This window comes from Cyanistes caeruleus, chromosome 3, assembly GCF_971803275.1.
Source record: "Cyanistes caeruleus chromosome 3, bCyaCae1.hap1.1, whole genome shotgun sequence".
NCBI lineage: Eukaryota > Metazoa > Chordata > Aves > Passeriformes > Paridae > Cyanistes > Cyanistes caeruleus.
In genome coordinates this window covers 85,250,482-85,265,626 of record NC_141703.1, presented here as the reverse complement: position 1 = coordinate 85,265,626, position 15,145 = coordinate 85,250,482, and the positions used below count along the sequence as shown (strand labels likewise).

At 43.1% G+C, this 15,145-nt stretch overlaps 1 protein-coding gene across 26 annotated transcripts in view; it reads right to left on the bottom strand.

Moving 5' to 3' along the window:
• Positions 1 to 3,445: 3,445 nt before the first annotated feature.
• Positions 3,446 to 15,145, bottom strand: part of PAK1 (p21 (RAC1) activated kinase 1) — a 97,195-nt gene continuing 85,495 nt past the window's right edge. For all 26 annotated transcript variants that reach the window (XM_086882362.1, XM_086882364.1, XM_086882344.1 and 23 more), the window contains 5 exons: positions 10,725 to 10,842; positions 10,180 to 10,279; positions 8,204 to 8,400; positions 6,509 to 6,646; positions 3,446 to 4,661 (listed from right to left, as the gene is read on the bottom strand). In XM_086882362.1, coding sequence (XP_086738488.1) covers positions 4,575 to 4,661; positions 6,509 to 6,646; positions 8,204 to 8,400; positions 10,180 to 10,279; positions 10,725 to 10,842 — 640 coding nt within the window. In that variant the 3' untranslated portion in view covers positions 3,446 to 4,574. The remainder of the gene's footprint in view (positions 4,662 to 6,508; positions 6,647 to 8,203; positions 8,401 to 10,179; positions 10,280 to 10,724; positions 10,843 to 15,145) is intronic.

Genomic DNA, 15,145 nt, shown 5'->3' with positions numbered 1-15,145 from the left:
GGCACTCCCTGAATTTCCTCAGCAACTGTACAACTGAAGTTTTAACTTTTGCTGCATCCTACCCTTTGGACCAACTCTGTCTCACACCACTCACTGTAGGCTCCACTCTGGCAGCAAGTTTCTGTCCAGCTCCCATCTGTACAGCAGCTTTGTTGCTGTTGGCCATTCCCCATCAAAGCTGGCAGCTGCTTCTCCAAGATCCCACCTTTGCCACCGTGAGTTGTCATTAGCAACAAACTATAAGATGCTACAGCATTCATTATACATATGAATGCTGTAGCTCCATCCAGTTGGGCTTATGACCCCAAAATACATTTACAGGCTCTCTATTACAGCAGAAATAAGAAGCCATTAAAAAGCCTTACCGCTTTATAATCAGCAGATAATCAGTTCACCTATAACAATTTCAACACTGAGGATATTTTCATTCACCAGATAAATAGATTATGCTCTTAATTAAGAGTGGGCTTCAAACAAGTATTATTCTTGGAAACTGGTCAGAACCAATTTTGCTGTCAGCCAAGAAGGGTGGGCTCCAAGAAAGCAAGCACTGACTACAGACCATTGCAATCCTTTCTCACAGAGAACTCTGCTGCAAACGTGCCCTACTTACACCGACCTGCAGCATTTTGAGACATACATCAGGATACTAACAGATCTCAGCTAAGAAGAGCCAGACTTTTATACACCTCACAGTCCTGACCAAGCAACATTCTCAGTACTTTTTCAAAACCAACCCCCCTGAAAAGGGGAATCAAGTTGGCAACAAAACACTGCAGCAACTCCAGCTGCTTTGCAAAACAGTGTCTTTTGTGTCGATGTGGTGTCTACCCACCAAAGCTCTTCTCAAGCCTTAGCCAGATCGTTTAAGTCAAGTAAGTGTCTCCATGGAAACCTCCTTTCTCAAGGAGCCTCCTTTCCTGGAGAAATCCCTGCACCCCTTTTGTTTCAAAGGGGAAGGCAGTTTGGTAGGAGCATAATGCCTGTCTGGAGAAGTGCCTGTAGCAACAGATCAGTCAGATTTTTGTTCTTTAAACACACATCCACTAAATGAAGACATTTCAGGGATGGCTAAAGGTGTGCTACTGCTGCTGCAGCCAGCCAGTTCTGCTGTACCCTCCCATCCCTATCCTGGCTCTTCACTCTCAGCCTCGCAGAATCACAAAATATCCCGAGTTGGAAGGGATCTGCAAGGATCATTGAGTCCAGCTCCTTGCCCTGAACAGGACAACTCCAAGAATCATGTGCCTGACAGTGTTGCCCAGATAACCCATCTTCTTCTCACATGGTCTCCATACCCCTCTCATACAAAAACTCTTGGACCCAAATAAAATTTGGTTTGTTTAGAAAACCTCTAAACCCTAAAAATCCTAATAGCTAAAGTAATGCAAATCAATGCCCACTCTTAAAACACAGGAAAAGTCCTATTGAAGATACCAGTTGATACTTAAATAAGATAATCTGTGTTTAAGAAAATAAGATGTCTTTTAGCCTCTCCCTCCACCAAGCCCATTGTAGACTGTAGGATATTAAATTACTTCTGGTATAAGATTGCTTCAGATCCCTCAAAAAAAAATCAATTTTCTGAAAGTTTTCTGAAATTTAATATTCTAATATGGAGGAGAGAACTTTAATATTAGCAGGCAAATTAATAATTAAGGGCTGTGATTAAAAATGGTTTCAACTCAGGGAAATCAGTTAATAAGAGAAAGTTAGGAGGGAAAAAAAGGCACCAAAGAAGTTGTCAAGTTGTAGACATTTTCAAGTAACAGCAGGGACAAGATATTCTCAGAAAAATAAGCCCTGAATATTAGATTTTAAGTCAGAAGGTCACTATTTAAGAGCCCTCTGTAGACAGGAGTGTGCCATAGACAGGAAGGGCTCTTCAAAAGCTAACGGAGGAGCTGGTTCCGGGCAACTCACACACAAAAGGAGAGGAAAGGATGCATTTCAGAACAACAAAATAAACCCATTCTCCTAAGATTAGGCTAATTACACTTTTTTTTAAAGGATTTTCTGAGAACACAAAAATATGATGTGTCTGGTAACTGGAAACTAGGTCCAGGCAGACTGTAGCAATCGCCTCCTTTTCCCACCCACCCATCACGAGTGGGGACAAAACAGCCTGGGACAAGATGACACACAAGCATAGGCACAGTCTTGCAGCTTTTCCCAGCAGAAGGAAAGGCTTTTGGCAACAATCCTCTCCAGCAGCCAACAGAAACCAGGCAGGACCAAATCAATGTAGAAGCCGATGAGACAGAAGCACATTGTGAAAGGAGGGATAAATAGTCACTGTAGATCCCTTTCCATTATGCAATAGAGGATCCAGAAGAGCAGCTTAAAAGACATAAAAATAACCTTTTCTATCTTGTTTGGGGAAGTTTAGCAGAAATCTTGCTGCAGGAAAATAAACTCCCGTGCATGCTCATAGACAGGGCACATCTGCATTAAGGTTCTCATCTCAATGAGATGCAGAGAAGGGAGTGGGGAAGGGAATCAAAGAGAAGTCAGAGACATTAAACACATTGTGGATCAAATTGAACCCTGCCTTGTCTGAAAAATAGTCAATTGCCAAATCTGACAGTCAAATGAGATTTCAGATCAGGAGAGAGCTAGACACTAATTCTATTCCTCCCACATATGCCATCCTGAGTCTTCCAGAGGGAATACAAAGTCCTTTTCAAAGAGAATTATTTAAACATAGTGGCCCTCCTATTTCACCATCTCCATCTAAGCTCCAAGCAGATGAGCTCATCAATAGATCATATCCCTTTCCAGGTTGGCAGCTGTACTGTTTTGCCCAAGGACCTCATCCTTGGATATAAGCTTTGTGAGAGGAAACCTAACATCTCCTAGTTCTGGGAGATGAAATATACATACACAAAGGGAGAGAGGTTGCAAATTTGGGCAACAGATTTCACCCCTCAGCCTTTTGTCAAACAGTGACCACCCTGGAGCACAAAGGATGGGAGAAGGCCCCTCAGAAGCAAAAGAACTCACAAAGCACCTATACCCACTAAAGCTGGTGTAAGAGCTGTCATAAACTGTGGAGCCAATCAGAAAAATATATTTAATCAAAGCCCAGGTCCAGGGAGGCAAGGACTGAGCCAGCAGCAGGTCTCAACAAGATGGAATGAATTTCTGTCCAACAGAGAGATGAGAGGTTGCTCCAGAATAGGTTTGGAGCTCCCCCCATATGGGACCAAAGCAGTACAGAGAAAGCAGCTCTCACAGTTACAATGCACATTTTTTGTATCGATTTTATCTATGTGCAAAGTCACGCCCTTGGGAAACACTCACTGTCCCCAAAGGGCTGCAGAAGAAGGGGTAAGAAACAAGGTTAAATTACTTCATCCAACACATTCAAGAACCTGGTGGCCATATGAGCAATGACAGACTTGTCTGGTGACAGTGAATTGTCCAGTTCTCCTCTAGCCCCAGGTTAAGAAATGCATCAGTCACTTTATTAAAAATCAGTATACAGTTGAACATAAGCCCAGTGTTTACAACCAATCCCTCTTCTAGTAGTTCCAGGTTTCCTGTTGTTTTACAGAATATTGGCAACCCAAGAAATCAGTAGCATAAAGAAACCATCATTTAAAAAAAAATTCATGTCCCCACATCTCCATAGAGAAAGCAGCATCCATTACCAGTTTGTTTTCCATTGGACTTGCTCTAAGAAACAAGTTTTCAACATATTTTGTGGGCAAATCTTGTCTTTACAATAGTAATTGCTCTGTTTGTTAATCACACAGGGCAACATCTCTAAAAAGCCTCACAGCACTGATAAAATAACCCTAAGAGTTCCCTGTCAGTTTTTTCCTGTGATTTATTTCCTAGAACAACAAAAAAATATTCAAGATTTGTTTAACTAGTAGAGTTGTCACTAAAGGGGGAAGGGAGGACTAGGGGGCAGTTCATACAATTTGGCAAAGAGACCATCCATGAATTAAGTTCTTCAGTGGCTGCAGGAAGCACACAGAGGCTTTGTCCATACTTCCTCGAAGCATCCAGCAGTGCTGCAGGAGGGATGCACCTTCACCTCCTCGTTCCCCTCTCAGCTGACAGCTGTTCACATTGCTGCTGCCTGCTTCCTTCCCTCCTCGAGTCATCCAAAGCACAGAGCAGCCTCTGTGGTGCAATAGCAGCTTGGCAGAAGCAGGCAAAATGCAGCCAGCAAAAGATTTAATTTATTAAGATAAACATGGTCTAAGGCTCCACATTATTTTTAAAAATAAACACCATAAGAAATATGAGAACAAACTGGCTTCACTACTTGTAGGTCAGGTTCAGACGCTCTCGGAAAGATCTTCTCACCCATACAAAATGTTCTTCCCCTCTCGTCCCCATCACGAGGATGGAAGTACAGTTCACCCTGTAAGATCAGTCACATCCCTGTTGTGTGCCCTTCCACGTACACTGAACGATGCCCCTGCCACCCTTCAGGGCAAGTCAAAGTTTTAAGAACACCCCTGTGAAGAAGGAGCAGAAAGGGAGAAGGGCAAATAATTCAGTCTCTGAAATGAACATCTAAAAGCCTTGACATGATGACTCTTGTTGATTTCACCGCTTTAATGGTTGTTCTTGGCTGCCTCTTTAGCTGCAATAATCAGAGGAGTGAGACTGGATAGAGGTTTTGCAATTTTCAAGAACTGGTGCTAGGACAAAACAAAAGAAAAAATGGTTAGGTTTTTCAGAACATGCCCCAGAAGTGGCTATTCTAAACATTTTCACCTAAACCCATATGAAATCTAAGAACCTACTCTAGTCTCTGAACATGTGAATCCAGAAGCTCTGTTATTGTGACAAAATTTAATTAAGAGATTTGCACCCAACACATGCTAAATTATCTAATGTTTGCATATGCTCGAGATCAAACAAAACTCAGTGAATTCCCCGTGGTAATTAAAAGTTGCAAAATCTATAGTGAAATCCAGTGTGGAAAAAGGTGCATTAAAAACCAACCTGTGTGATTCAGACACAAGGCACAGGGCTCCATGCAGGAATCCCCTCTCATTTCCCTGTTGTCACAGGTCTGGAGAAAGCATTGCCTTTGCTTTCTACAAGATATCATAAATTTACAAAGCAGCTGAAATTTAGGAGAGCAGCACAGGGCTTGCAACACAGCACCATTCAGCCTCCTATACAGGTGCTCTTCTTTAAATAAAACAATATTGATTATCAAAAGTCCACAAGCTGTTCTGAAAACAAAAAGCAACTATAACCTGCAAGACTTCTGAGCATCAGAAGGGATCAATCCCTCAAGGCAACATGCTTCAGGATGGAAAAAAAAAACAAAACAAAATGTAAAAATTCAGAAGCCACAAGGTAGTTAAGAACAGGTTGAAGTGTTACAGCCAGAATGTTCTCCTGCTCCAAGGAACAGAACATAACTTCTTTCTGATATTTTAGGAATGAAAAGTCCAGAAGAAAAAAAAATCTTTCAACTACTAGCATACTGTCAGACATTTATGTTTCCTTATAGTCTGGAAGGCAGCAATACATCCAAGTCTGAGCCTAGGACACAAATTAGTGGAGAGAAAGGAAAATAAAAAATGGAAACTGTCTGATACATAAGGTCTGAGCGTTCCTGATCACAGATATATTTTACAAAGACTTACATATTCCACCCTCATGGCAAATTTTGACAAAAAGAACACACAAACCACTCCTCTCATCCATGTTGGTAAAAATCCTGGCAGCTTGAGCTTCAACTTTCACTGGGAGTTCAGACTAAGACACCAGGTTTTCAGTGAAATATCTAATTATAGGGTGGTGAGGTTGCCCAAGAAGCTGTGGATGTCCCATCCCTGGAATTGTTCAAGACCAGGTTGGATGGAGCTTTGAGCAGCCTGGTCTAGTGAAAGGTGTTCCTGCCCATGACAGAGGAAGTGGATGGAACCAGAGGATCTTCAAGGTCTCTTCCAATCCAAGCCACTCTATAATTAAGATATCTCACAAGCTTTGTTCCATCCTCTTTGTAAGGAGTCGTATCAGGCAAAATGTGGTAAAAGTAAACTGCTCCAGTCAATTGAAGCCATGAATATTTCAAAGAGCTTCATGATCGCTCCTCCCAAAAGGAGACAGCCAGAATATCAGATAGCTAGAAGCCTTCCTGCTGTCCACATTGGAACAAGCATGAGAAGACTGTGACAACACACAGGTGTCATGGCCAGCCACGTGAAGAAACCGTGGGAATCAGGGGGCTCAGCATCTGGCAGGCCTGGGACGCAGCTATTTTTTGAGGTTGGACACAGAACACGCTGCACAGCTGCTGCCAGTAGCCAGTACTGGAAAGGGAGCAATCTGTTATCACTTTATTATAGATTTATGTTTGAGAGCTGTGCTTTTCAGTTGCTTTTCTTCTCCTGAGAGGTTACCTTAGCTGTGCTTGTGCTTTCAGCTGATGCAGTATTTAAGACCTCAAAGCAGATCTCATCACTAAGCCTGGCCTCACTCAGGATTGTGTGATTACACTATTCCAGTCTTGTTCCCCATCACCTACCTGTAGCAGCTCTTTTGCAGAACCTCTCTTTTCCACATCCATTTCAAGACAGCGATTTAAGAAGTCTCGGAATATGGGTGAAAGCTTTTCTGGATTCTGCAGTTCTGGAGTCCCATTAGTAGCAATGAGATACAGGGCCTGAGACAAAAACAAGCACCCAGGAAACAGGAGGTTATGAAGATTAGATCCCATCTCTGGATTAGAGACACCCATTTCTCCACTCCCTCCCCACAGTTCAATGGGGAGGAAAAAACCCCACCTTATCAGGGTCACTAATCAATGCCTACATTTCAGCAAACAGAATAGTCGCCAGCCCTTTATTGTTTTACCAATCCTTTATTGTTTTACCCTCGTAACCTGGGTTTGGATCCTATGGCCCTCTCAAGGGATTACAAGGACAAAAACAACATTCCTGAAACAGGGACAAAACAGACCCTGTTTACATAGGGAAGTTAATTGGCAGGACTCTACCATTACTCCTCTAGTGACTACATCCTCATGGGAAGGTAACCCTGACTAAATAGATTTTTTTTCTGTTGGTACTTTGCCTGAGTGCACAAGGCCTAAAGCATCAACATATTTAAGATGCAGCTGGCTTCTTACAAAAGATGACCAACAGACCCTTTGGCATCTTCTAACATCCTGCAGAAAAAAGCAGTTTTGCTACTGCTTGGGGATAAAGCATTCACACATCCTCCTCTGAGAATCAAGAGACTCAACATTCATCCATTTCATGATTTCATGTGACAAACTTCTTGGATGAATTTTCAAAAGAAGCAGAATTCTGTCAGAGACTTGTTAATATACAGGCCTTTTGAGCACATCACTCAACACATCCCATGGGAGCAGTCTGATAGCCTGGGAGTTGGCATAAATTAAGTTAAATGAGGCCAAAGTATTATTACTTTAACTTAACACTGTTTTATTTCTTATAAAACATATTCATATATTTCTTCTTGGCTGCTGCATTTGTCCCAAAAATCACTTCCATTGCAAGAGATGGGAAAAAAAAAAGAGAATTTTTCTAGATCACTCCAACCCATGTAACTGGGGAAAAAACCATAAACCTAGCTTACATTAAAGAGCAGTGATGTCCTACATGCTGACAGCATATCTCCATTTGTTAATAATTAAACAAAGGAAAGACATCAGGAGGTTTAAACCCTGTCTAAAGGGTTTTCTTCTAATTTTACTTAGAGTGTGCAAGGAGGAACAATTTGCCCATAAGAAAAAGCTCCTACTAGAATAGAATTGAATAGAATCAGAAACATAGAATATTTTGGGTTGAAAGACCTTAAATATCACCCAGTTCCAGTATCCCTGCCATGGGCAGGGAACCTTCCACTTCACCAGGTTGCTCAGAGGAGAATTCTCTCATTCACAGGGTAGAAAGTTTCAAGACATGACTGCTCTGTTGCCTTAAGGTGGAACTTCTGCCTCTATTAGCATCCCAGAAAGTGGAAAGTCATGAGTGTGCATGATCTAACTCATAGAACCCACACCTCTGCCACCCAGAGCAAACCACAGCTTTTAACTAAGACTATCTCAGTGTTCTCACTATGACATCTAAGGAGACCACGGAATTGTTTCAATTAGATGGAGCTGCAGGTGATGAAATCACACCGGAGGATTCACATGAGCTCATTTTCACCAGCAGCTTAGTGAAGACCTGAGGAGAAAAGCAGGGTTACTTACTCTCAGAGGGTTCTCATTGAGGTAGGGGGGCTCTCCTTCAATCATCTCAATGGCCATGATCCCCAAAGACCAGATATCCACTTTGGGCCCGTAAGCTTTCCGTGTCACCACTTCAGGTGCCATCCAGTATGGGGTGCCCACCATAGTGCTGCGTTTGCTCTGCTCAGGAGTGATCTGGGCACAGAAGCCAAAGTCAGCTGGAAAATTAAAATAGGGTGGAGGGAAAAGACATAGGAATCAGCAGATTTCTCCAGAAACAACCCTTACTGACACCAGAGCTACGCTACACTTTACCCTGCTGCACTGTCTGGTGTGCTGCAGCTGCAACTGTGACAGGGGGAATGGTTTTGTGGCTAATGCAGAAGATGGTGCTTAGAGCTAAGTTTCTAAACCTGACTCTGAGGTCATGAGGATTCTGGAGCTGCTGACTTGTCTCTGTGAAAGGTGGGGATCAGGAAATAACCACACACAGAAGTTAAGACACTCAACTGTGCTGCAGCATTGCACAAATGTTACACGCTATGTAATGTATGGTCTAAAGACCATCCCTGGGTATGTGAAATCAGGAATTAATGCAAGTATGACTTACCCCAGACCACACACTCTACTGTCTGGTGATATTTTCAGTCCAAGGGGTAGTACTTCCCCTGTAGACATATCATCCCTCAAACAGCATTTATTTTATAGAGCAAAGAGTGTTCAGAATAAATTTAAAGTACCTACATTTATATTGACTGTTTTCTTTGAACAGAGGGAAAGATAAAGGGCCTTCACACAAAGATTGCTGCACCCTATGTCTTATTTGTATTTGGCTCACCAAAAGAAAACTAAATCTGTTCTTGAGAGCCCAGCAGAATCAACACAGCAAGATGCACCGCCCATTCTGACCCGCTATGGCATTACAGGTCTAATTTTAGGCAGAATGATGAAAATTAAACTGATTCCTAGCTGAGTTTTCATCAAGGGTAAATACCAGGAAAGGACATATGGTTCATAAACAGGGCAAATTTCCAGCAGAGCCAACAAGCAGCTCAGATCCAGAAGGTTACTGCATCACATCCACAGGGATTTCTCCAACTTTAAACTACAGTCCAGTACTAGCACACCGTGCTCAAAGAAGTTATTCCATAAGAATAGAGCATTTTGGCCCCCATCAGTTATTCCTTGCTAATACTCCTAAGATGTGGCTCTATCAAAGTGCAGCTATAGTTTAAAAAGCAATTATCTGCAAAAAAACCCCACCTTCTTACTCAGCATATCAGCGCTCTGAGAATTTTGAGTCATATCTGCTGTTGCTGCTGACAAAAATAGATTTATTTATGCCTGTTGGGCACTAGCCAACAGAACTGAGAGGAAGAAAAAGGGAGCACCATTCTGTTAAAGCCATAGGTGGAAGATGATAATTCACTGGTTTCCAGGCTTTTCTCTGCATGGACAATGACAAGCACAACTGCTACCTTAGCTCCCAAGGGACAGAACAGTCCCAAGATTTTCATTACTAGTCATACCACAAGGAGGAAGCAACATTTAGGCTCTAGTCTGGTTTAGCGTTGTAAGATTAAAAGATTTTTAGTTACACAGCTTTCAATTCTCCCTCCACTTCCCCTGTCCCTTGAGTACCTGTAGTATTTTCCAGATTGAAGAGGTTGTTCATAAATAAAGACTTCTAGCCTTACATGTTCCAACTTGGCTTTCTAGACTGGAGTAGCATTAAAATACTGTTATTTTAGTTCACATAAACAGATGGCCCAAAGCTAAACGAAGCCCAAGCCTCACTTCAAGTCTGGTTCACAAGAATTTGTGTTTGCCAATCTCCATTAAAAAAATGCCACAGATATATCTACACTAGCATTTCTACAGCCTGTTCATCATGACAGCATCAAGCACCTCAAACACCCATCTCCCTAAAGTGCCTGGCCCAGAGCAGATAACTGGCACAGGTTGATAAGTCATCAGCAGTAATGTTCCCTGCATACTTAGTTTGACAGAGCCATCCATTCCCAGCAGGATGTTGTCACTCTTGATGTCTCTGTGAATAACTTGGTTTGAATGGAGGAATTCCAGGGCTTGAAGACACTGAAAAATAATTGAGATAATCTTACTGTGCATGAAATGATTTACCAGTCACAATTAGCCAACTAAAGGACTCAAACAGAATGTGCATTTTTAGTAGTAAGGGTGCAGTGTGTTAGGACCTTTCATATATTCAGTATGTGCAGGGCCATGGAGAGATGTCACAATGGGATCAGCAGCTCTAGGAGGACCAGTTAGTCCTGAAAGACTTGAACAGACAAAACCAAGAGGATCCCACCCCCATTTTCCACTCTAGTTCCTCCTTCTGGGGTGAAACATCTTGTATTAGAATTGTGTGCTGCAACCTCACAAGTGAAATCCATCCTCTAAAAGAATGACTGTCACGGTACAGAAGCTGGAAACATTTCCACGGAGTCTTTGACAGGTTGTGGAAAGCCTGTGTCCCATTGCCAAGCAGAGCTCCCTCCGAGCGCGAGCGCTGCCTCACCTCCCGGCACACGGCGGCGATCTGTCCCTCGTCCATGCAGGTCTCCGTCACGACATCCGTTAGGGAGCCTCCTGCCAAGTACTCCATCACCACCCACAGCTCTTCTCCTACAAGGTAACTGAAGAGCCCCAGCCAGATTTTAAAATCAGAATGCACAGGGGTTTAAAGCTCTCTTACAAGTACAATAAAAACAAGAGCTGCATTTAGCAGCACTGAGGAACCACAAACTCCTGGTGCTTTCTGCACATGGGAGCATCCAATCACAACCCAAATGATCAAAGAGAAGAAGGCTGAGGAGAGATATGATAAGAGAGCTGGCTACGAGTTTGCTGTCCATAAACACAAGGCTGAGTTTTTCTGCCATGGAAAGGATGCAGACTAAGATGGAGACTGGACCTTACAACTGCTCCTGGTGCTGGGAGAGAAGGCAAAGAGCTACTACTGAAGGATGGGGTCCAAGCATTCAACCCAGGTATTTGGCACACACCAATGACTTCTGAGGGCTCTTGAACTGGAAGAGGTGGGGGCTGCTTTGTTATTCCTGGCATCCTGCTGTCCTAAGCGAGTGACTGCTTTGCCTCAGCCCAGGGACAGCTCTGGTTGACACAAAAGAGGGCTACCCACAGTCAGTCACAAAAGAGCACTTCTTTTATAAAGCATCTTGCGTTTGAAAATCACCTCTATCTTTTCCATATTATCAAACTAGTCTGTGATTTGGTTTGAAAATTTCAGAATCATTCACAAAGGCAAAGGAGTAGAACTTACTGGATGAAAAAGCAATTCTAAAGACGTAAAATAAAAAAAAGAAACCCCCAGAAGGCAGGTCTTTTCTAAAATAGGCCCTTAGGAAGATGAAGAGGAGACAGCTGAGATGAGAGTGGCTTTTCTCAGTCATTTGGGATATTCCTCTCTGGTGTGTGTGTGTGTGTACTCATGTCTAAAAGTAGAAGAGAGGAGACGAAGCCTTCTGCAAGAACTCATTAAAAACAAACAAAAAATAATTAAAAAAAAAAAAAAAAAAAAAACGAGAAAACCCCCACAAAAACAAAAAACCACCAACCATTTCTGCCTCTTTTTGGACCCATCAACACAAACTTCCATGACAAATACATCAGGATGACACATTCCTGAGGAAGGAGTAATCAGTTTGAAAACCCACCTTTTCAGCCTATCCTCTCATTTTTTAAATGAGTGGACAGATGAGTCAAAAGTGAGACAGCAGAGAACCTAATTAAAAGCTTCCTCTGGCATTAGAGTTCATTAAGGATACATTTGCTTTGCTATGAAACTCTGATATTCCATCCTACTGAGGAATGAATTTTTCAGGAGCCAAATGCAAAAGCTGGGATACGTACCAGGGAACAATTAAGTAGAAAGCGATAGTAAAGGAGAAAAAAGCCATTAAACTTGTCGAGAAAAGTAGACAGAAATGAGTGAGACATCACAGGAGTGTGAAAGGTGTGGAATTTACCCCCAAAGGACACACTGACACTAAGTTGATGAAAAAAATCCCCCTAAATAGTACTAATGGTCTCAGCTACACCTGGATGACAGCAGCGTTACAGTTATGGACACCTTTTAATTCCAGAGACAAAGTGGACGTCTTGGTTTGCTGTTGCTGAAGACTATGTAGGAAGTGCCATCTGTAGATTCTTCCAGGATACAAAGCCCAAGGGCACAGGGCTGTGCTCCTGCAGCAGAGAGGTCCCAAACTGCACTACAGAATAGAAGCTGATGCACTGGCATTTTGTTTTCTCAGCACTACAGACCCCAGCAATAGCAGTACCATCTGAGTGAGAGAGGAGCAGCAAAACTGCTTTTAGAAGCACTCCTGCTGACTCTGTGGGTCATTTACTTTCAGTTGGGCTCTGAAAGCCCAACTCCACCCACACTCTTCCTTCCTGCCCCTATGCCATAGCTACTTCTTCACTTCTGGCAAATGAAGCTCTCTGTAGATTTTATCATCCCCCTCTCGACAGATCACCCACCACGGACATCACGAGGTTTCCCTTCATTGCCAGTAGCACTCTCTGCAGCCCAAATGCACTTGACTGTAAGAATAAGGGCAGAATGGGCTCTTTGCATGGCAATCTTGGGTTCCACATGCTGGGAGCAAGCTGGTATCTCTCTTAGATAGCAGCCAAAACAGATGGAGTGAGCCAAGAACCACACTGTGAAACCAAAGCTGAGCCATGAGCAGCCACAAACATGTGCCAAGACCCTGGCAACGCAATAATTGATAGATTTGGCATAAAACACAGGGAGGTGAAATTAACAGTGTCTCCCTGACAGCTGCCACCAAAGGAATGTCATTTCAGGGTGGTACTTTCTTGAGGATCTTTCCACTCTTTTGCTAGCTTTAGTCACCAAGCTGCCCACTGTAGGCATGAGTCAAACCCACTCTCTCAGCAGTTCTAGAGACACCACCAGGAAGTCCACACACCTACACGCTGCTCTGATGCAACATCAGGCACAGCATGGTGTCACATATTGTCATCCAGTCACCTTCCAAAACAAGCTGGCAGTAAGAAAAACCTGAGGAAAATCTTTCTAAGAAGGATATGGTCTACACCTTTCTCTTCATCCATCTGTAGGAACAGGTAATGTCTGATCCCATAAGGTGTTCTTCAGCCTCCACTTAGATACCTTAGGATACTTTGTTCACCAAGCCCTCTATATCACAAATATACATTCTTTATTGATAAAACTGATGGAATTTGGAGTTGCCCAGAAGTGCAAGTTCATTCACTACAGAATTTTGCATGAGTAACATGCTTTCTACATGCAAATGTGAATGTAGCCTGGAAAGAAACCGGTGTCTTCTTGTAGCGTGACTGTCTTACATCTTTGGCTTTATTCACTGACCATCCATCCCTACTACAGTTTGGGGCTGGGGTAACAGAAGCCACCACTTATTTGGGGGGTTTATTAAGTTAAGGAGTTCTTCAGAATAAAACTCAAGGGTAGTTGGGCATCTGAAGCCTGTGTTTAGATGACTGAGTTTAGAAGCAGGGCTCTGAGGGCCTCTTTCATGCAGCAGAAAGGAACTGGCACCCCCAGCAGGTAACTCAGCACAAGTGGCTGTTTGTACAGAAGACTAGTGTCACTGTCTTCAGAGCCAGCTGCTTCTAAATCCAGCTCCCAAGTACAGCTGAATTAGGCCGTCCCACTGTCTTAAATATCACAGCACACCTGTGTGCACTGGCCACTACGACCACAGCAGAAAAGCTGCTTAACCACAAGCAAGTAGGCCATGCAGTTAACAGAGGACAAAGCACAGGAAACCCCTGCATAAGGGCAGGAGCTGAGAGCACTGGTTTATGCCAGTGACTACCCTGCAAGTCCCATTAGGGACTCAGAAGGCGAGACACCGTAACAGAACCACAAAGCAGAAACCAGGACCCAAAGTGTCCAGCACATCCTTCCTCCACCTCCTTCAGCAGGAGGCAGAAGAAGCCAGCAAGTGGCATCCAAATTCAGCACTTGGGAAGCACAGGCATGTTAGGCTGGGCAGGAGGGACACAGCTCCCCAGCAACAGTATCCTGCGGTTGCAGAGCTGAAGTGGCATAATCAGCAAAAGAACCCCCATGCTCATCCCAGTTTCTGTTCTGTCCATGTGTACCATTCAAACAAAAGCTAATCCCTCTGAAAAAGATTAGCAAAAATGGAGGACAAAAGCAGCAGCTTTTATTGCTGAAAGTTTGAACAAAAAACAGCAGGACACTGAGCTATCCTGCAGCTGGAATGCACTGGCTAGACAAGACAAGTGCATGCACACAGCGATGCTCTCTAATGAGAAGAGCATGTCTCAAACAGTTTTGCCAAAACAAAGCCTCTAATGAGCCAAAGGAAAATAACAGTTCTAGCCCAGATGCAACTCACAACCACTTGTTTCATTTTACACTGGTAGCATTCTTCTACTCTCTCTAGGAAAGAGGGTGTGTGCCCAGCATCAGTTCCCTGCAGACACCTCTGTCATAAAAATTTCAGGAGCAGACTTTCTGTCTCCTCAACCAAGTAGCTGTTTACGGCTATGCATGGGACACAGCACCAAAATTTCAGCAGAGCAACTGTTGCAGTTTATATAAGTACCACCTTTTTTGGGTAAGACATTAAAAGCCTGCAAAAGAAACCTATTAATGAAACAGCTGATTAGATTTTGACATACACACAGCAAAAAAGTGTGCAAATCCTTTCTCAAATTTCCAGGGATTCTAGGTCACATCCCTTCATTGTATCTTCCAAAAAACCCAAGCTGCCAAGATTAAAGTCTGCAGCTCACCTTATCCAAGCAGTCTTTACCCATACAATAAGGCAAACCTGTGATTCATCCGAACTAGTACATTCAGATGTTGAGTGCAGCAGGCTGACAATTGTGCTGCAGCTCAAATGCAATGAGCTATAGTTTTAACAAGTGAGT